The sequence below is a fragment of the Benincasa hispida genome, chromosome 1, assembly GCF_009727055.1.
Source record: "Benincasa hispida cultivar B227 chromosome 1, ASM972705v1, whole genome shotgun sequence".
In the NCBI taxonomy this organism is placed as follows: Eukaryota; Viridiplantae; Streptophyta; class Magnoliopsida; order Cucurbitales; family Cucurbitaceae; genus Benincasa; species Benincasa hispida.
The window spans coordinates 78,927,169-78,951,091 of NC_052349.1; the positions used below are offsets into that span (position 1 = coordinate 78,927,169).

The 23,923-nt window shown below is 35.3% G+C and overlaps 2 protein-coding genes across 2 annotated transcripts; both read right to left on the reverse strand.

The window, feature by feature from the left end:
• Positions 1-1,008: 1,008 nt before the first annotated feature.
• LOC120070982 (mitochondrial inner membrane protease subunit 1) lies at positions 1,009-5,306 on the reverse strand. The gene is made up of 5 exons (XM_039022954.1): positions 5,146-5,306; positions 4,817-5,041; positions 4,564-4,674; positions 3,956-4,028; positions 1,009-1,250 (listed from the first exon to the last, which is right to left on the reverse strand). Exons 1-4 carry the CDS (start codon positions 5,254-5,256, stop codon positions 3,990-3,992), a joined length of 486 nt encoding a protein of 161 aa, XP_038878882.1. The 5' UTR covers positions 5,257-5,306; the 3' UTR covers positions 1,009-1,250; positions 3,956-3,989.
• Positions 5,307-17,866: 12,560 nt separating this feature from the next.
• Positions 17,867-22,633, reverse strand: LOC120086134 (solanesyl diphosphate synthase 1, chloroplastic-like). Its single transcript, XM_039042601.1, has 6 exons — positions 22,081-22,633; positions 21,836-21,960; positions 20,288-20,415; positions 20,087-20,190; positions 18,883-19,010; positions 17,867-18,712 (listed from the first exon to the last, which is right to left on the reverse strand). Exons 1-6 carry the CDS (start codon positions 22,307-22,309, stop codon positions 18,164-18,166), a joined length of 1,263 nt encoding a protein of 420 aa, XP_038898529.1. The 5' UTR covers positions 22,310-22,633; the 3' UTR covers positions 17,867-18,163.
• Between the last annotated feature and the right edge of the window lie 1,290 nt (positions 22,634-23,923).

Below are 23,923 nucleotides of genomic sequence, written 5' to 3' on the forward strand. Positions count from 1 at the left end.
ATTAAAATTAACTTTAAAATTTCAGTTCATGACTTTTTAAATTAATTAATAGACATTAACATCAAAAACTAATGAAAAATCAAGGTTGAAAGTATAAATATAAAAATATAAGAACCAAAATGAAACAAAATTTAAATTTCGTTGATAAAATTATAAAATCTAGTGACTAAATTGAAATCAAACTCAAAACTTAAAATTTAAAAAGATTAAAAGTATAAAGTTTTAAAAATTAGAAATCAAATGAAAAGAAAACTCATAAATTACCTAGAATATTTTAACTCCTTTCTAGTCCAGCCCTTTTTGAACTAAGTTGAGAATATTTTAGTCCGCCTTAACATAATTCATCCCCCCTAAATACTAAAAAGAACCATTTCTTGAGAATTTCTAGTTTAGGGTTGATTCTTCCGTCAATTTCAAATTAAAAATTTGTGGTAATTGAGTTCAATTTTAAATAGAAATGAAACTGAGATGGTAAGCTTCGATCCAAAACAATCAAATTCCTCTTTAACAAATACAAGATTGTAATATAAATCCTTTAATTTAAAGCTATCTTGAGTACTAAAATGAACATAACTCAATTAATATTAGTATTTATATTATCACTTATAACGTAAAATAATATATTTTTATCCCAAATTACACAATCCATAGCTCGCACCATACATGATGGAACATGCAATCATAGTTTTAATATGATGCAACACATTTGCATAATAAGACTTTTTTTTAGAAGATATAATAAGACTAATTAAACATAACATATCAAACATTTAATTAAATATTTGGTTAAATCGAACCTAACTCAATAATTGTCATATAATGTGTTAATGACCAAAAAAATATGTTTCCATACCCAAAAAAATAAAAATAAAAATAAAAAGACATTCTCAATCTCATTCCTTTAATAAGGTACACAACAAAGACCAACCTAAGCAAAACCAAAATAAAAAATTCGTTAAGATTAGATTTACTGTGTACACTGCTGCAATATTTTTATCCAAAATACACTTCTTTTGCAATAAAATAAACTTAAATTTATTACCCTGTGATAATGAAACATAAATTACACCTGTAAAATGAAAATAGTCGTAAATTATGGTCTGCAAAATCTACAATTCTATATCCTTTAGATAAATTTGAACCTACTAATAAGTTAACAGCTATCGAAGTAGAATCAATGGTAAAGATGTATATTGGACTGGGGCCAGGTCTCAGCAATAGCTCCTTTAGAATAGCCACAAAATGAAGTCCTGAAAATTCAAAAGCACATAAATATGTCAATGGCAAAACGGATCACTAGCAAAAGGGTGAAGCATAGATGTCTCCATTGTGAGCAATGCGTTTGAGAAAGATGTTTTCTGTGAAGATTTTCATGTTGAGTGAAAAAGAAAACCATTAAACAACCTAGTTTGAGGCTGAAAACCAAAATAATCAGCAGGAAAAACTAGAAAAGTAACGGGGTACAAATATGTTTAATAAATACCACAAAGAACAAAGGGCCATAGAAACTACTGGGTTGGAAGAAGCAAATAGTAAGATCTCTCAAATTTAACAAGGGATATGGGATATGGGATACAATTGAAAAAACCGATGAAACCATCCAATAGAGATGATAACTAAACAAGCAATTGGATTGGCTTTTTTTTTTTCTCCCTTTTCTCTGCAGTGATACGCCAATGTGAAGTGGTTTTGGCCAAACAAGGATATTTCAACCTACTTATCCCCACGAAGGGGCCGTTTGGGCCCCCAATTACATGTTGGTGGGATGAGCTATAATAGTCTACTCCACGTTTGGAGTTCCAACTATCAAACCACTCATTTCTTCGGTAAATTCGATTTTGTAATTTCCAATTAGCTACAATCAACACTATTTCAAAACTCTTTTTATCGCAGTATTTACTATTTGCTAAAGTTTTTACTATTTTACATTCATCATCTTTTTATTCTTTGCTATATGGTTTATTTCCTACTCAAACTAAAATAGTTTACACCTCAAACACATATTATTATAACCAAAACTAAAATAATCTACACCCCGAACACAAACTATTATAACCCACAGATTATAATAACCAACAGTGCCCTAAACGCCCCCCAAGAGCTTATCAAATTGCTCAAGAAACAATTGGAGACCCTTTTTTGTTCTTGGTTATTCGTTAGGTCTTATTGTGCTTCATTGGAGACTTTTTAGTTGGTCTCTTCTTTTGTGGGTGCGAACAACAATGTGCTTGATTGGAGAGACTATTTAATTGGTCTCCTCTTTTTGTGGGTGTCTACGTTGTTCGACAATGAAAGTCTTGTTATTTATAAAAAGATAATAATAAATAAAAGATAAAAAAATGAAATAAAAAATAATCCAATTGCTCAAGAAACAATCAAGAAATCCGATTGTTATATAACTTCATGAAGCCAATTTGTACTTGCTAACTACCTGAGATGTTAAGTTGAAAAAAATTTGTGAACTCTATGGGACCATGAAGGTCTTTAAAGCACTGAGTAGATTATTATAATCTATGGTTATTATAGCCAGTGGGTTATAATAGTTGTATTTGGATTGTAAACTATTTTAGTTTGGGTTACAATAGTTTGTATTTGGAGTGCATACTATTTTAGTCTAGGTTGAAAATAGTCCACTTGTAACAAAGAGAGAAAGAGAGAATGAATAGGAAATAGTAATAACGGTAACAAATAGGAATTTAAAATAGTAATATTGTAGTTAATGGTAGATCATAATAGTTAGAAACATCAACTATTGTAATTGGTTGAGTAGGTTAGTAGCCACCCACTTGAAGTGGGTGGTCCAAACACCCGTTATTTGTTTTAGGGTCAAAATAATCATCGTTTACGAATAATCAAAATTTATCCCACTTCAAGATTTAATCAAAATTTATCCCACTTCAAGATTTCCAACTCTCATATGAAGTTATTTAGACTTTACTCTTAGCTCTCAAGATGCTTTCTCACCAAAGCCTCCAAACACCATCAACACCCACCCCAGCTCTTCATATGCTTTTTAACTAAAGCCTCAATACATACACCGCCACCAACGCCCCCGTCCACCATGCACCAAAAAACAGAAAAAGAAAATAAAAGAATAACAACCAGTTTGGCTGGACCAACATATTTCTTCAGCACGTCTTTGCCTAAGAAAAGAAAGAGAAACCCCATTACCTCCTAACTTCCTCTAAAATCCTTTCTAAGGAAAACCATTACTGCTACACAACAGCATAACATTTTTTTAACACCCGCAATATCCAAGAGAGCCAATAAGTTTCCAAAATCCAGGTATTCTGTGAAGCTTCACCATTAAGGCTCATCATAACCAATTCTTAGCCTCAGCTGTATCTAATATCTACTGTAATTTGCACTTTTTGTTCGTCATAAACAGATTACAAAAGCTTCTTCCAGATTGTATATCATTTAATACAGTTCAATACTTGCACAATCCAAGCATTACCCTCTTTCACAAGAACCACCAAAGAACCTTATAAATTTCCAAAACACAAGTCAGTAGCCCATCCTAGAAGTATAGAAGAAACCTCCCCAATTTGAAAAGGTAACCCAAAAGGAGTAGATTTAGAAACCTTTTCTGTGAAAGCCCAACGAGAATTATTATATTTTGCAAGATCAAACACCTCCCTCCACTCCTTAGAAATACCTCTAAACATTATACCCTTTCCTTTAAAGAAAAAACCGTACAAAAGTACAAAAGCTATATGATTCCTTTTTTAAAAACAAAAAAATATCTTTTATTTTTATCAATTATGAAATTTATAAGGCTAGTCCATCAAGGATCTAATATGAAGTGAGGAGATTACAAGGTTCGTTAGAATTATTGGTCAAAACAGCAATGTGTAAACTAAAAGGAATGGTAAATGAATAAACTTTATCCTACAAGATAGCCATATTGAAAACAGCCATAATAAACAAGGAAAAACTAAGCTTAACGTAATACCAGCATTTATATTTTAAGTTCGGCATATCTGAGTTCATTGATCCAATGGTCCAAAACAATCTGGTGGCCAGACCTGACAAAAGAAGAACAAAGAAATATTCAAGTAAGCAAAAGAGAGAGGAAATGCTTTAGAGATGCAAAGCTCCAATATACAAAGGAAAGACATTATCTAGCTTTCAAGTCCTAAACCACCAATGTAATTAGAAAGTACTTTCATAATCCTGTTGACTTCTTAAACAACTAGAACGGGATCCAAATCATAAACCATGAAAAAGAGAGAAAAACCACAAGAGATTTGAAATTTCTCCAGACCTCTTGCCTTTGTTCTTTTGACACAAACCATTTAAAAAAGATTGCATAGTCAAGTGGTTGCATTAAACCACCACATTATCGTCAGTTTGAATCACCTCCAACAGATTTGTAATGTAATATAATATTCATTAATACAAATGATCGCATAGAAAATGGCAAACAAACCTTTTATTATACTAAAATCCTAGCTAACCAATATGTCTCAACGCAAGGATAACAATCATTTTTACCGCGGGGGGGGACTAATAAAAGCAGAAGTAAAGATGATGATGATGATGATGATTGATATATCTTACTCTCAAAAACACTTTCCCTTCAATCAGACCATAAGGTACAGGCCCAAAATGCCGCGAATCACTAGAAGCATACACATTATCTCCTTGAATCCATACATGCCCTTTCGGAACCTAAGCATCCACCCGCAAAAAAGAAACAGAAAAACTAAACAAAGAAACGAATCAAACAACACCAAAAAACCCAAAATCAAAACCAAAACCAAATTTCAAATGTTAAACCATGATCACTAAATTCAGGTCCGTCAATCCATACCACAGCCGACTGATATCGATCGGAATTGGCAGGGTCCGGAAAAAAATTGACCTTATCACCCTCGACGCCCACAATGCGCTTCGTCAACGTCTTCCTCGGGTTCAGAGGAGAGCGAACCAGCACAACGTCGCCCGGGCCAACCCTGCCCACTCGGTGCGACACGTGCTCGGCCAAAAGAACGTCGCCGGTCAGATTCAAGGTTGGGAGCATGCTGGGGCCATACACCTGCAACCACCAGATAATGAAGTTTGCCCTTTGAATCAAAGCGGCAAACAGAAGGAGATAAAAGGTAGAAGAGGAAGAGGAAAGAGTAAGAGAGAAGTACGGACGAGAGTGGGAGAACAAAGATAGTTGTTGGTAACGTGAAGCAAGCAGAGAAACTTGGCTATAATGGCTGTGCGATCCATTGCCTCCTTCACTATGCTTCTCCACTGTCCCATGGAACCCCTCTTTTCACTCTCGACTTTCTCTGTAATTCGCTTGGAAAAAGCGTCGTCGATCTTTGGTGAAGACGAAGTTGAACAGATGGGCCGGAATATTGGGCTGGCCCATAACATCTAATGCAGTACAGGGCCCATGGCCTTGGTTTTTTGGAGTTTTTTTTCAAGAATTTCTACGAATAGACACATGTTATGTTAATGTCTTGGACATCTTATTTTTTATTAAAAAAATCTATTAATCTCCCTATTTTCAATAATATCAATGACTATTTACAATTTAGCTCTCACTTACATTATATATTTTTATTTATTAATTAATTTCTCTCTCCTCGCATATATTCTCTCTTCCCAATAATATATTTCATATATTCTCTCCCCCATAATTTACATCAATTTCTTCCTCCTCCCTCTCTTTTCTCCTTCCCCTCATTCTCTTTTCTCCTTCCAACGGTGTGATTTCTAGGTGGTAGACAACGGCGTGAAACGAATTGATGGCTCGACATGAGATGACACAAACGACTTGAGATGAATCGACAGTGACGGGTTGAGCAGTTTGGTCGACGACACGACGAGATGAGTAAATCCGATTGACGATGACAGGGAGAGATCTGTGGTGACCATGGCTGAAGAAGAAGAGATGAAGATGGATGATCATGTATTATAAACTCTCATATGAAAATGAACTTTATTTTATTTTTTTAAATATATATGTATTTTTTTTAGTTTTTGTAGGAAATTTGATATATAATGTGGTATATGTATTCGTTTATTTGATATAAACGAGTATTTTTTTTTATTTAGACTTAATGTATTATGATATATATATTGTGGTGTAAATGAAATTTATGAAGATTTATATATGTGGTATATTTCATATATTGGTTTATATTGTAATTTATTTCAAGCATTGAGTCAATCTCTAATTTATAAACGGTAGTATATTTCATATATTGGTATATTGGTTATAATATTTTTAAATACCTAACAAAATATTTTAAGGTATATTTAAAATAATAATGAATACGTCAAAATGTTCTAAGGTATATTTAAAGTAACCATTAATCGATAAAAAAAACCAATAAATTAATATGTAAAAACCAACGTAAATAGAAAATGAAATTTTATTAAATGCATTTTTTTCAAATTGGAAAATAGAAAAAAAAAAAATAAATGCATTTTATCTGTCCAATTGATAAATGAGAAAAACTATATTAAATGCATTTTCTCTCTTTATAATAAATGTTTTTTTCTCTTTCCATCATTAAAGTAGCTTCAAAAATAGTAAACATACATACATACATACATACATACATACATACATACATACATATATATATATATATATATAACGAAGATAAATAAATACAAAAAAGGGTAAAACTATCCAAAAATAATACTAAAAGACCTTTTTGAAAAGAAAAAAAAAATCTAATTTAAAGACATTTATGAAAAATATATGATCAAAGATAGGCTTCTTATGTAAAAATTCCTTTTTTTTATTTTTTTTTTTTTCATTTATGGGATTTCTACATAAAATGCACTAAAAATAAGCTCATATTACATTAATATTTTTAACATTTTATTTTTTACACAAAAAAAAAAAAAAAAAAAAGAACCCTATTGTTCTCCCTACTTTTGGGAAATTTGTATGGATGACCCAATTTTTGGGTCTAAAATGTCAAATTACCCATTTTTAAAAAATAATGTCAATTGACCCTCTGCTGACATCATCGTCATTCCAAATTACGTAAATTGCCCTTACACCAGTCTCACGAGGTAAATCTCGCTCTCCTCTGATTAAACACTCTCGCTCTCGCTTGAAATTCTCTGGTTTGATGTGATTGCTCGTTAGTGTACGAATGATTTGATAATTTTCATGACGAAAGTCTCAAATCAAATCAATAATACCTAAACACAATACAATGGTGATTTCTTTAAACTCTAAACTCCATTTCGAAGGTGATTACTTCTCAAGTTTTCGATGGTGTTTTTTTTAACGGATATTTTTCGAACGGGGATTTCTAAGACGAGGCTTTTTCAGAACGGAACAACTTTTTCATAAAGATGTTTCATTATTTTGAGTTTGTTTAATTATTTTTGCTGTGTTATTTCTGAAAAGGTAGCATTACGAAATTTTGTATTAGGAGAGAGTAAGAAAGAGGAAGAGTAAAAGAGAGAGCAAGAGTAAGAGAGAGAGCGAGATTTTGAGAGTGAGATTTTGAAAGAGAGCGAGATTAAGAGAGAGAGCGAGATTGAGAGTGAGAGTACACTTCAATTGCTTGTACAACTTAATGACAAATGTTCTCTTGCTTTGTAGGATGATAGAAAAGTGTCTACTTATTCGATATAGAGGAGATTAGGAAGAGAATGAAAATTCATATATTAGGGGACAGTTGATAGGAATCATTGTGCCTCATACATTGAAGTATGAAGAACTTAAATCTCGCATTTACAGGGTTACAAATGTCAGTTCTTCAAAATTTGATCTTATACTGAAAGTTAAATATAAGCTTGAATTTGAAGCCCCTCCACAATGTATAAGGAATGATGATGATGTTTGCTTCCTTCTTTTGCAAGAAGAGCTTAGTAGACTTCAGATATTTGTAATGTTGAAATCAGGATGAAATTATTGGAATGAGGTTTGGAAATATGAGTTATGATGATACAGCTGTGGACAGACAATACGAGAAATCATATCAGTTTCTTCGGGAAGAGGATGATATTCCATTTCTACCAATACGGTACCATCAACATTTGATTATATGGATTATGGTCCTTCAGTGGATGTGAATGAGCGACCAGCAGGATTGAATGAAATGGATCGTGATCATGGAGATGTGCGTCATTCTACAGCTTCAGTGGTTCCACCATCTGTGTCTTTAAGTCATAGGACATAGTTGATTATGCCGGCACCTCTTCATCTGAGACAGAGGACGTTGAAGTTGATCAACTATTTTTTAGCAAAAAGGACTTGAAAATGAGATTATCTATTCTGTCCATCAACCAAAATTTTGAATTTAAGGTCAGGAAATCAACCAAATCTTTGTTCACTGTCAAATGTATTGGGGAGACATGTAAGTGGAGCATTCGTGCAGTCAAAATGGAAGGGTTTGATATATTCAAGATCACAAAGTACTGCAGTTCGCACACATGTTCCATTGGAATTCTAAATCACGACCATAGACAAGCAACTGCTACGATTGTTGGTCAACTCATTAAAGATAAGTTCACGGGAATAGGACGTATTTATAAACCTTGTCATATCGTTGAGGATATGAGGAGAGATTATGACATGAACATAAGTTATGATAAAGCGTGGCGTGCAAGGGAAGCCACGTATGATCTCACTAAAAGTACTCCAGAATACCCATACTTCATACTATATGCTTATGGAGAAGCGTTACAAATAGAGAATCTAGATATAGTCTTTGAGATCAAACTTGAAGATGAGGTGCATTTCAAGTATATGTTTATAACATTAGGGTCTTGTATTAGAGGTTTCGCAAGTTGTCGACCTTGTATTATTATTGATGGGTTGCACTTGAAAGGAAAATACAAAGGCACCATGTTGGTTGCGGTTTCTATGGACGGGAACAATCAATTATACCCACTAGCATATGCAATAGTGGACAATGAAATCGATCGATCATGGAAATGGTTTATGTTAAACTTGAAATACAGTATCGGAGAACCCGATAATCTGGTGTTTGTGTCTGATCGAATGGTATCTATCGGCAATACTATTCGTGCATTTTTTCCCACGACATTAAATGGATTGTGCACATAGCATATAGAACAAAATCTGGTTACAAACTTTAAGGATAGAACGGTTGTTGGGATATTTAGAGATGTAGCAAGGGCATTTTGCATGACAGAGTTCCAAACAAAATGGGACAAATTCCATAGTTTTTTAGACGGTGCTGTCACGAAATATTTGGAAGACATCAGTCTTCAAAGGTGGGCACGAGTTTACCAAATAGAACGAAAATATGATAACATGACATCCAACAGTGCAGAGTGTTTCAATTCATTAACTAAAAAGTATCAACTATTGCCTATGATATGCTTAATTGAACATGTTAGAGGAATGCTACAATCGTGGTTCTACGAACGGAGGAATTACTGGGCATCTCGAACGACATTGCACTCTAACTACTATGAAACCCGATTAGAAAGTGAGGTCGATAAGGGTAGACGATATCGAATGAAGCCTATTAATTGTTATCGGGTACACGTGCGAGATAATCGATTGGAGGTATTGTCAATCTTCACACGAAGGAATGCACGTGTAAGGAATNCACGTGTAAGGAATTCGACTCACTTGGTATCCCGTGTTCGCATGCAATTGTTGCTGCCAAGGAACGAAATATACCCATCCACAGTCTTTGCAGTCGATTTTATACAGTGGACTCTCTAATGACTGCGTATGCAGAGCCTATAAATCCACTTGGCCACATATCTAAATGGAAAAAACCTCCTGAATATGTAGAAAAGATTATCCTTCCTCCGAAGTTTGTGCCATAAGTCGGGCGACGAAGAGTGAGAAGAATATCATCTAGAGGAGAATTTCGCAGACAAATGAAATGTGGTTGGTGTGGGAATTATGGGCATAACCGTCAAAATTGTACAGAACTGCTTACAATCACGCGACATGTTGAAAATGCCATAGACCGTGACACAAACACCTCTCATCTAGTTTAGTTTTTAACTAACTTGTAACATTTCATTTGTTATAAATACCATTGATCAGTTTTTCATACATCATACTTGTAACATACTTCATACTTTCATCTTGTAAACAAAAAACAATAACAAGCTGGAGTATTTCTATACTAGCAATCTTCATACTCTCTCAATCATCATACTTGTAATAAAAAACAATAACTTCATACTCTCTCAATCTCACCCTTTCTCAAAATCTCGTTCTCTCTCAAAACCTCGCTCTCTTAATCTCGCTCTCTCTCAAAATTTCACTCTCTCAATCTCACTTTTTCAATCTCGTTCTCTCTCAAAATCTCACTCTTTCAATCTCGCTCTCTCTCAAAATCTCGCTCCCTCAATATTTGAATTTTGAACCTTGAACCATATAATGTTCTACATACCATTGATACAATGAAAAGAGCAGTAGCTCCATTATACATAAAAAATAAATGTTTTTACATACATAAAAAATACATGTTCTATACACATAAAAAATATGAAGTGTTTGCCCATAGTTGACACACTAACTGCATCCTATATTCACTCATCTTCTCCCGAGTGATTACAGATGGATCAACATCAGTCACCAGGTGTTCTAGTAATTTGATTGCAAAGATGCCACAATCAAGCAACCCGTGTTGTATGCGACATTCATAGGTTGCGAGATTTTCCAACGAGCTGTGGATAGGTCAGACTTTGAATGATCCACATCACAGTAGTGAAGTAGAGATGGTATTGTGACTGTCAATGGCTCTAGCCAATTCACCAGCATTGTCATTAGTGTGTATGGTGGAAGTGAATCAAACACGAATATGTGGCTTCTGTTAATGTCCATTGCAAGGACCATCCAATGGTCACTGATATTCATCGCCGTATAAACGAAATCCACATCTGCCCATTTGACATCGAATTTACTGGTGACGTAGTTCTTATACGTGTCTTCATCTTCCCATGTTAGGGCAGCCTCCAGAAGTGTCTTATTCTTTATTCGTTTAAATACCCCGCCACGAGCATTAAGGTGACTCTTTCAAATAAAATGAGAAGTTAAGTAACGAAATATAATGAGAAGTTAAGAAACGAAATATCAAAATTTACTGTTACATTAATTGGCAAGATGGTGAACTTGTGCATGCGCATGTTGGGCCGGGTATAAAATTTTTCTTTCATAAAATAAAATAAAGTATTTATGGTATGTCAATAAAAGTACAAGATAGCCAACATGTAAAAAAGTCAAGATTAGGAAACTTACATCGCACTCGACCAACGAATTCGGGATAATCAATTCCTTGAAGAATTGTTTGACGAGTGGTTTAAAAGAGTTCTCTTGAACCTCGTTGTCCATACTGTTATCCGAGATCCAGCCCATCATTTTTGTAAGGATATTGTGTGGAACATCATGTGCTACGTTATATGTGACAATCGCTCTAGATAGTGACGTAGCTACACCTGGGAGAGGATGCTTAACCACACTTTTCTTCACTTGAGCTGGAGGTGTATATTTATCAACAGGTTTCCTCTTACGACTAATTCTTCGAGATTCCTACATAAACAGATAACAAAAGATTACTCATCAAGAAATATAAAAATATAAACAAAGATTACTAATCAATAAATTACTCACCAGTGTAGCTCATTCTATGGTCGTAACAATCCCAGAAGTGTCGGCCTCTAGGATGCCAAATATGTCAGCCTCTGTATGTGGCATGGTGAGTAAGGAAGACATGTCAGGCTCTGTTTGTGGGACATCAACCTCTATAGGTTCAACATTAATTGTTGATGTCGTGGTGGTATCGGCTGTAGTAGGGGGGGGGGGAGTTGGTGAAGTGGTGGTATCGGGTTTGTAGAGGGGGGATGGAAGTGTCAGAGGCAATCACATTATTGGTATCAGGATCCCGAGATGGGATGGGTGACCTGGTCGTCTTCTCATTCACCGTGGAACCCTTCAATTAGTAAAGTAAAATGATGAGTTCACGAACAAGTAAAAACTAAACACATAAAGACATAAAATGATAGTAAATTCAAACCTTGCACAACTACAACAGTGATAGGATGGTCGACAATTGCCTTTTCATGTCCGTCATGTTTTCCTCCATACTGGATACACGATTATCTAAACCTGATATACGGCCATCCAACCTCGATAATGAGCTGTCAATGGTCCGCATGTACGAATAAATTGACTTGTCGGGATTGGCTCCCTTCCTGCGACGGGCAGCTCACTCAGGACACTCTTCATCCACAGAACGCTCTCTACGGGAGTTCGCAAGATAGACATCAAGTTGGTTCAACTCATCCTCATCGCGTACGTCCCCCATAACATCATGGAACATATCATCACTAGGTGTGTATGTCCCTCCTTCCACCCTTCCATATTCAACATCCTCTTACTCAGAATGCTCAGGTTCATCCCCTCCCTCCACCCTGACAACTTCATCATTGTCATTTCCACGATGATCATCACCGTCACTTTCACTTTCAGAACTACCCCCATCACAAGTCGACCTATTGCCACTTTCAGAACTATCATTATTCGCACCTAGATTAAATATAGGTCATCTGTCCACTAGGGTATCCCGAAACTCCCTCTCAGCATCTGACATGACAGTACCCTCTTTAACGTTTATCTGTATCAACAACCCAGTAAACTGGTTAGTGTCAATTTAACAACCAGATAAACATATTATGCATAGAGTAAATGTACATTGTTAGATTTGCATATCTCTCTCTCTTGAGTACTTTGAAGGATACTGAGTGGGAGCATGACCATCGTAATATGCAGGGCAAAGCCACCTTGCTCCTCCGCTTCGCAATGTTTCCAGCTATCGATGAAGTTAGGATATCGTACGTCCATACCTATATAAAATTTAAAATATATTAAGAACAATAGTAATGTTAAATCAAACAACACGATTATTATGTTAAGCAAATTTACCTGGAACGCTTGTAGAAATCCACGTAAAGAGTACCGCACAATGTATTTTTTTTTCCTTTGACCCTTGTATTGTATAGATTGCTCTCCCAAATAACGGTACCCAATCAAGACTGTTGTAGTACTCTAAGTTTTGAATGTCCTTAAAACGTTTGAGGTCCACTGCATTTTTCTGTTTGTTTTTCCTCATCATTGCGACCTTAGTATAGTAAACTACTGTGATCTTCATAGCATCGTCATCATTGTCAAACTCCAAGTCCTTGTATTTTTCTTCAAGTTGACGGAGATGTAAGGTGTCCTTCGTCACTCAAATATCAAAATACTTGATAGCAAGTTCATACGAGGATTGTTGGTTCTGATCAACTCGTGTTGGGGATTGATACAAATTAGTCACCAAAAAAAAGTCATCCTTCGAAAAAGTGACAACCTTTCCACAAACAGAGAATGACATTGAGTTTGATCTCATCCTCTTTGCTTCTCTCAGCAACATGTGATGGATAATTGGACTGTTAAACACCATGTCAACGTCTACAAATTGCCTAAAATCTATTCTCTTAAACATGTCCAACTGCCTTGGTGTAAACTTCTCTTTCACAATCTTGTTTGCATTAGCTATGTGGGCCAAGCTCGTTACTTGATCGAAAAATCAGTCGGCTTCGGGTATTCTGAAACATGTTTCCATCTTAAATCACTTCTGCATGAAATAAAGATTCAATCAGTAAACTTCTTAAAAAAAATTGTAAAACAACATTCTATTTAAATCTCACTGCATTCGCTCTCACTGGATTCGCTCTCGCCAGTATCGCTCTTTCCGGCATTGCTCTCTCTGGTATCGCTCTCTCTAGTAACTCTCACTTATCTTGCTCACGTTCTCTCTTTTTACTCGTCTTCAACCACATAACACATCGACCACCCGAAAAACAAACAAAAAAACCATAGGTTCACAATATTTCTAAACCCCAGAACAACCCACTGCTGGGTTTTATGTCCTAAAAACTCGCAATTTGTAAAATGATAAACATTTTCTATTATCAATATAGTTGTTATTGATCTCATAAATTGTATGAAAGTCTAAATCTAATAAACTAAGACCCATGACTATTATATGAGTACTTGAACTTTATGTGGAGACATAAGAGTGGATCAGGTTCAAGTAAATAATCAAAATGAATGAGGTTGGGTACATGAATGAGGTTGAGTACCTTACTCTGCTAACACTATTGGATGCGGCCTACTCTGTAGTTGTTACAAAGAGTTGTAAAGTGCTATATACGATGTCATCCTAATTCGTACATGTTATGACATGAGGAGTGGGGGCATCCTATGCAATAAGTTTGCATAAGATCAAGACCAAGAAATAAGTCACTCTTACTTTATAATGTTGTTTTCTATTTAAGACTAACTATTTCACCTAGATGACCTAGGTAACTCGATCTTACTCCTGAGCTAACTATGAACTCCTGTTTATTCGGGATTTCCCTTGGATTTGCATAGTTGAGGGTTGGCTCAATAGTGTCGGCTCAATAAGACTCCCATTTCAGGGGTAAGACCGGATAGATAGTTGGGGACATAAGGTGCAAGAAGAAGTTCACACCTACCCGATTTAGGGATAGAAGAAATGTTGTTCTCTCAAGTACTGAATCCAGGTCTTGAACAAGGGGCCTCACCCTCTCATTTGGTCAAGAGAGTTTGGTTTGGTGATTAGATCACAAATCAGTTGTTCATTAGAGGATCAGTAGGGACTTGAGGAATAAGATGTAATCTTGGGGGTAAAACAAATATTTGATCCAGCCGTTATTACGAACAACCTGTGAATGGTCGACTTGCTGATTATGGTTAAATCATGTGGACATAATATATCTACAATGAGGGGATTGCAACTATGGGCTTTAGTGGAGTGACCCATTAGTTAACGAATGGAGATTAATTTGGTCTAATGAGTTTAGCCAATTAATCTCAGATCGTTGAAGCCCATGATCTGGAGGTCCGCAAGGTCCCCCTACAAGCTCGTAACGAACTAGCTCTAGAATAACGTGATAAGTTAATTTGAAACGTTCAAATTAGAATTAACGAATTATATTTATATGAGATATAATTTACGTTTAATTTAAAATTAAACGGAATAGGAGAATTTATATATTTAAATATGATTAAATATATAAAGATGGATATGTGTTAAAATTAATTTAATATTTCATAATAAATTAATTAAGTTTTATTTAATAATTAATTTATGAAATTAGTTAAATTTTCATTTTTAAAATCAAAATAGATTTATAAAATCAAATTTTGATTTTTAGATAAAATTGGAAAAATTGGAAAACAAAAACACAAAATGGAAAAATGGATTTTTCCATTATCCATCACCTAAGTAGCTCACACATGAAGTATTATTTGTCTTATCCTCTCCAAGCATGAGCTGCAACTTATGCATCTCTTCTCTTTGCATGTTGATCTGCAATATAATGAAGAGATTAGAGTGAAAATTAGGCATGCAATCCATAGAGTTTTTTAGAGAAAAACTGGTTTGAAGAAAGGTTCTTCAACAAGGTTGTTGCAGTGAGCATTTCTCCTTCTACCCTTGATTCAAGCTTGTTTTGAGTCCCACAACTTAATCTAGACCACCAAGAGAATAGTAGAAAAAATCTTGAGGTGGTCTACAAGATATGAAGAAGATAACAACTAGAGATAGAGCTTTGAAGAAGTTTTACAAAAGGTATGTCTTAAAACTCATTTTTCCTGCAAAAGCATGCTTTATTTTTTGCCAAAATTAGTGAATTTGAATGCTTAGATGATCCTTGTGCTTCACTGCTATTAATACAATCCTACACCTACCCTTTCTGGTGTCGCTCTCTCTAGTATCGCTCTACCGATTTCACTCTCACTTATCTCGCTCACAAACTCTTTCTACTCGTCTTCAACCACAAAACACATCGGAAAAAAAAACAAACAAAAAGAACCATATCAGTGTATTTCTAAACCCAGAACGATCCACAAAGCCCCATTACCGATCAGTGTAAGACATTTTCAGGCACAGATTGAAAGATTTACCGATCCGATTTGATTTGTCGGCGATAGTAGAATCGTTTGCAAGCCGAAATGATGGATTCTAAAGAGTTTTTTAGTTTATGAGTGATGTGAAGCCGTTAGCCTTAGAAAATTTGAATGAAGAGTTTTTAGTTTTGGTGGGTTCTCAATAAAAAGGTAAGAAGATGAAGAAGTAAGGGCAATTTACATAATTTGGTATGGCGATGATGTCAGTAAAGGGTTAATTGACATTATTTTTAAAAAATGTATCATTTGACATTTTGGGCCCAAAAATTGGGTCGTACAAAATTTCCCCTATTTTCACTAATATAAGTGATTATTTACAATTTGGCCCTCACATATATTATGCATATATATTATTCTCTCTCCCCATGTACATGCATATTCTTTCTCCCCATACATATAGTCTCTCACCATGCTTCAAGGTCATTTCTTCCTCCTCTCTATTCTCCTTTTCCCTCCCTCTCTTTTCTCCTTCTGGCGGTGTGAGTTATAGGCGGGAGACAGATGGCATGGCACGATCCGACGACGGGGTGAGCACGGGATGACAAGAACGACTATAGCGGACTCGGAGCAGACGAACGACAATGACAGATTCAGAGGACTCGGAGCAGACGAACGACAATGACAGATTCAGAGCAAATGAATGGCGACGACGAACTCAGAGCAAATGAATGGCGACGACGAACTCGAAGTAAGTGAACGGAAAAGACGAAATCGGAGCAGACGAACGGCGGACCCGATTCAACTTTTAGTTTTATTTTTTTTCCTATTTTTTATATATACTGTGATATAAATGTACTTTTTAGCTTATGTAGAAAATTTTATATATATCGTGGTATATATATTCATTTATTTGATATAAGCGAGAGTAATTTTTATTTATTCAGACTTCATGTATTATGATATATATATTGTTGTAAATAAAATTTATAAAGATTTATATACTATGGTATATTTCATATATTGATTTATACTGTGATTTATATCAAATATTAAGTCAATTTCTAATTTATAAACTGTAGTATATTTCATATATTGGTTATAATATTTTCAAATACTTAACAAAATATTCTAATTGATAAATGAAAAAAATTATATTAAATACATTTTCTCGTATTTTCAACTTCGAAAATAGGAAAAAAAAAATATAAAAATAGGATATAAATAAATGAAAAAGGATATACTTGTCTAGATTAACCTTAAAAGTCATCTTTTAAAAAAATTAAATTTTAAGACATTTATGAAATATAGAATTTGCTTTCAACCTTATGGGTAGAAACCCTTCATTTTTCACTTATACCGCATATACGAAACCAATTTTCATAACCCCCTCCATCATACTTTTATTTCAAAGGTCCTTAAATCAAACACATGTAATTGCATAGGTACCCCTGTTTCACCCCTTTTTTTCTTTTTTCACTAACTGTTTCACCCCTGATTGTTCAGGCTCCAAACTGTAATCCAATAATGACGAACATGTCCCGTCATATAGTATATGAGATCCACCGGGGCTAATAAGGTAAAACAAATAATTCTTCACATCCATAACCATAATCCCCTAAATTGAGAATGGGATTATGAGGATTGAGAAAAATAAAATCACCATGATATGGAATGAATTCCTACCTTATTGTCATCCATTTCTGTAATGACTTTAATATGTTGATGAAAATGCCCAAAGTTTCAAATTTATGGAGGAAAAAACCATAGAAATCAGGAAATTCACAAGAACCAAAGTAAAAGGGAAAAGAAAAATATATATGTATCTCTTGTTAAAAACCTGCAAAATAATTAATGAACGGTCCTAAAATTATAACATAATCGAAGTTGTCCTTTTAAGATGGCAATGGCTCAGTCAAATAAACAGAATTCAATCTGTAAATAGGAGAAAAAGAAGCAGATAAGGGGAGGGGGACAAGAAGAAAGAGAGATGAAAGGGAAGAAAATGTATAAATTTTATTAGAATTTAGTATACAGATTACAGAAGCTATCAGAAACAGACATTCCATGTCAGAACAACTTGCATCAAATCTATAATTCAATATGATACCATGAGCAGTTATTTTCAGCTCAACATGTTCAACCAATATACAACAACCCAACCAACCAGTAACATACCAGAGCTTGTGTGATGGCAAAAGGTGTAGTCTCTTTTCATGATTTCCGAGGGATTGCGCCAGACTGTATCCTTTGATCAAATTCCAAGTATATTTTCCTTAAACTAAACTAATCGATCCGTTCTAGATTAAACGTTACCATATCCTCAAGCGCGAACCGAAAGGCACTTTGTGGAAGGCATTGAAGGTTTTGGATAGCAAGATCAGCCTTTTGTTTAGCTAATTCCTGCGCTCTTTCAATGCCACCACTGCTCTTGACTATGCGGATGGCTTCTTCGAGAGACCCCGGCTCACTGAATTCCGATTCGATGATGTCTTTCAATTTCGTCTCTCTCTCCAGAGCAAATATAACTGGGGCTGTAAGATTTCCTTTAGCCAGATCACTTCCCGCCGGCTTCCCAAGCTGCTTTGTTGATTGTGTAAAGTCCAATATGTCATCGACAATTTGGAATGAGAGACCAAGATTCCTTCCATACTCATACATCTTCTCAGTCGTATCACGATCAACCCCACTAAATATTGCAGCACCTTTGGTACTGGCAGCAATTAAGGAAGCTGTTTTATAATAGCTTTTGATCAAATATTCTTCCAGTTCAACTTCACAATCAAACAGGCTTGATGCCTGCTTTATTTCACCACTTGCAAAATCTTTAATAACCTGCAATAGAACTAATTGAAACTTACATAAGCTAGGGGTTGATTTACAAATCAAGATTCAGGTATTCCGATGCTTCATACAGTCATTAAAGATCACCAAATTCAATTAATCGGTACATAAACATTGACAGGACATTACAGACTTACTAAGTAAATGGGAACCAAATTTACCTGACTGATAAGCTTAATGACTTCAAGGTTTTCGAGATTAGCAAGACACCACGATGACTGTGCAAACATGAAATCTCCAGCCAGCACCGCCACTCTGGTACCATATAATTGATGCAAGGTTTCCTTCCCTGGAACAAACAGCTTTAACCATCAGGACAAAATATATGCAGCTGAGCTAATGGAAGTTGTAGGGGCCAAGGGGAAGCCGTAAATAAAGTGACACATTGCAAACGTATGAGAAAAAGGCGAGATGGAGAAACTTGGAAGTCTCATCCTTTCAGAAAATCTCAAACTTTACACCACATTATTAAACTTATTCTATCACTTGATGCTCTTCTCTACCTTTCAGTAACCAACACTTCTATCCTAACAAAATTATATCCTGAAAAGGTATTGAAGGCAGGTAATCATATATGTATTTGGTAATAAACTTAAATTATTTGTTTCTGAGCAACTAATAAGTTACTGTAGTCACTTGTCTCCAAACGAGGAAGAAGTACTGGCATGGCAAACAAGTGATGAAACAACCATAATATCATCATCATTTAAACATTCAAACTGACGGCATGTCTGCCAAGAGCTTGAGATAGATATGTTGTCATTTGGGTAAACAGAACAATGAGGATTCCAGGCAGTCTTTTCTCCAGAGTTACAGAGTTCCATGATGAATCTGTGAGAGGACAGTTAGGATAGGAGTGGGAATATTATTAGATATTAAGTGTAGGTTTGTAATTAACAAGGAGAGTGTTGGGAGGATTTTGTTATAAATAAAGGAAATTCAGGTTTGTGGGGGGAAGGGGGTGGGGGGGAGGAGGAAATTGACATCATGGTTTTAGGATTATACATAGTGGACAGAGTGTGAGAGAGATCGAAAGAATATTTGTTATATTGTAGTTCTTCTATGATATTGTAATATAGTTTAATGTTTTCTTAGAATCGGGATCCTTACAAGATCACAGCCTCAACGGGGATGAAGAAGAAGAAAACAAATAGAATGAATTCAGACCCAAGAGAAGATGGCCCTCTAATGCCCATTTCCCAGTAACGGAGAGGAAACATTTTAAATTCACTAAAAACATTAAACAATTTTCATCATTTGAGACTCATACCAAACTCACTCTTATTACGTAGATATTAAACAGACATAGGAATTCAACAATTTATGGAGAAAGCATCGAAAAGAATTTCCGTGAAAGCGGCATACCTCTCCTCATATCACTATCGTCTAAGACATCATCATGTATCAAGCTTGCAGTATGGATCATTTCAATGATCTCTGCCAAACGCCGATGCTCCACAGTGAGTTCCCTGGAGGCAATGCAAAACAAATTAATATCGAATTTTTGTCAATTCGATAATAGGTTCAGATTTTGAGGAATGTGTTTGTCTGGTAGAAATTACTCACTCTAACCCAACCAGTCCGGCCGTTGCTCTTGACACCAGGAATACTAGAGCTGGTCTCATCCTCTTCCCTCCAGCACCAAATATCCGCTGAGCAGCAGATACCAGGGCTGGGTTCTCCTTACCAACCATCTGCAGGGCATTTCCGTTAGTTGCATGACTTAAGAGCTTTAAGACTTAAAATTAAGCGTTGAAATAATAAAATCATATTCTAAATGAAATCATTTTTGATAAAGAGGATAGATAGTATTACAGAATTCCACATTAGACGTGATCAACATGTCAGAACATGAAGACTTCTAAAACACTATTCTCAAAACAGTGTTCATTTGATTGTGAAATGGCAGAAGCCCAACGCACAGGAAAAGCCATCAGATCAAGTTAATAAACAAGTCTGAAAATTTAAACTGATAACATTAACTCTTGTGTAAGCAATTTGATGAGTATGTGATGTGAAGTTTGAAGAAATATATAGCCATCCTCGACATGGGACACCTATCCTAATACTTGATCCAGAATTCACAAAAAGGAATGGCAAAGGTTCCGATCCATTATCAATCTGTTGATGAAAAAATGTTGAAAAGAAGAAATAAGAAAGCGCACAACATTGGTGTTTTTCCAATCAGCACTCAAACATGTACAGTCCTACTAAAACATAATACTTTGCAAACAAGAATATTATTGAGGCTGTTAGGAAACGAAAATAAAAGAAGTGTACAAGAGCTGATTTCATAAATTAATGAAATAACAGCGAGTAGTACAAATAAGATAACAGGAAAATTCTAGTGGGAATTACTACTCAAATTATTATTATTTTTTTTATAAGAACATCAAAAGGGTAAAACTACTTGATTTCAGTTGTACATATTTATTAATGAACCCAAACTTGTGCTTCAAAATGTCCAACAAACAATTCCTTTTCAAGACTTTCTTTGATGAAATACCAATTTCGTTCTGATATCCATCCACCACATGTTTCTTGTACTGATGATAAGCACAACTTTTTTCTATTGAAATCATTCAACTCCATCAAAAACCTTTTTATATGAATGCCCTCACAAATTCTATGCTTTCATTAAACTTTTTTCCAAAAACTGATTTAGCTGTACTGAAAATAGTTCCCAAACTCAACCAAGCATGCCTTTTTTGATCTAGCTACAAGGAAATGTTAAAAATTGTCTGTAATCAAATTTTCCGCAATTTAATTTTGCTTATATATTTATCTTTCGAGTTGCTTCATCAATCTGCACAATTTATCGGTGGATTTCAGACCAAATACATTGCGGACAAAAATTTGAAACTAACATCTCCCTCGTTATATACTACATAAAAACATGGTACAAAGAAGTAAAGTTCAGATTAGAGGAAGTTTCCCAAAATTTAGGAAATAGAGGCCAACATCAGAAGCTATAGTATCTTCAACTCAAAAGGAGTTAGAGAATAATAATAATAATAATGACAATGATAATGATAATGATAATCAGTCATAGAATGCAAACTCAGCAGCAAATCCCAAATCTACATAATACAGTGTAAGTTCGCCGCCACTTACAGACAGAAGATTTTGGTTAAGCTTCTGGAGATCATCGGCTACGACTTCAAACAAACTTGTCGACGAGATTGGGCTTCTGGGCTCCCTCCTCAGTTCCAAGAATGATTGAGGACCACCAGTAATGCCTGTTTTAGCAAAAAAAAAAAAAAATAAAATAAAATAGAAACAGACAAAAGCTATTACCGCAAGCTTTCGCAAGCAACCAATGAGATAATGGAGCTGCCAAAACCCAAAAGTTCACTTGCCATTCAAAACAGTTTCTGGTTTCGTAGTTGAAAACACTCTGCACTGCCCAACCTTTCGTCGAGAACAAATCAAAGTTCGAGCTTGGTGTCGCCTCTTTCTACCCTTAGTAGACAGTTTGACATGACTCCTGACCGTATGTGGATCCAATGGAGTATTGGAAGAACAACCACAAGCAACATAATCCAAAACATGCCTTCCAAAATCAAGACTCTGGCATATGACAGACATCGTTCCTAGTCAGACCCAGAAATCTAAAACCACCAAATGTCAAGCTAAAATAAACAAAACCCAGCTCAAAAAATCCGCTCAACTTCTCATAGACAAATCATCAAACACTTAATGCGCACAAAATAAGAGATGGGTATGAAAGTAGAAGGAAGAAAAGAGAACCCAATGGTCATTAACATTAAAATTAACCGATTTAGAAGAGAGTGATAGATTACAAGTGGGAACTAAATTGAGTGGATAGAAGAAGCCCACATAGGGGGTCTCTTATTTTCTTATCAGTAGCTAAATGAAGGGGAAGTTATGAGGTAGGTGGCTCTCGTACCAAGAGAAAGTAGTTTTGGTTTGAGAAGCAACCACGGTCCGCGTATGAAGCCTAAGCGCCTTGTAAGTAGGCGACAAATCTACAGCTTCTTCGGAGTTTAGTGGTGGAGCTGAAGCCATCTACTGCCGCCTCTAATTTTAATTGGCGATCAGAAATGGGGATATCCAAATTTCCCATTTCTGTGATTTCGGTGAATTCCTCGGTTTAGTAATAGCGATACCACTCCATACTTCAAAGATTAAAATGGATTTTTCCGTAAACTTGGAAACAATCAACTTTGGTCGCCCTTGGTCAGTCTTTAATTTATAAACAAGGTTGAAATATGTCTTTTAAGTAGTTTTAAAAAAATTAATAAAGCCTCAACTTTTTCGTAGTGAATATATATTTTAACTATCATTGTTTTGAGGAGTGTTTGACTTACCAATATGAGTTGAGATGGTGTACAATCCATTATTTGGCCCACCAACTCTCCATTTTTCAATGTTTTAAATGGCTTCACCCACTAGCCAATGTCGCATTCTGGGAACTAACTCCTTGCTCTAACAACCACCTCCGATAACAACTCTGACAACAAAATCTAGACTTTGACAACCACCTTCGATGACAGTTCCAACAACCAACTCCGAGCTTCGACAACCTTCACGCGACTAACTTCGACAACCAATTCCAAGCTTTGACAACCACCTCTGCTGACTCAATTTCAACGACCACCTTCGCGCTACCAACTCCGATGAACAATTTCAGGCTCCGACAACAAACTCTGATAACTAATTTTGAAAACCACCTCCGACGAAAAACTCCGACAACCAACTAATACCATCTTCATGTGATTAACATTCGAGTTCCGATAGCCACCTCTAACTACAAATCTCCGATAAAAATCATCTTCGATGATCAACTTCGACGACCACCTTCGTCCGACCAACATCGGGATTTCAAAACTACCTCCGATTATGAATTTCGACAAGTAACTCCAATACCACCTTCATGCGACTAACTTTAGGCTCCGCCAACCACCTCCGACTACAAACTCCTGTGAAAGCATCCTCGACAATCAACTTCGACAACCACCTCCGACTATTATAAGACTAATGACTGTTAAAATATGTTGTAGGGTTGTTGATTATATAAAAAAAATATTATTTTGTATGTATTAAGTGCAATATTTATATGTGAAAAATTATTTAAAAATTATTTTTATTTAATTGAATTCACATAGCAAATGAGTGTTAAGAATATTTAGAAGAAAAGTAAGTATGTAATTGAAAAGTATGTAACATACGAAAAAAAAA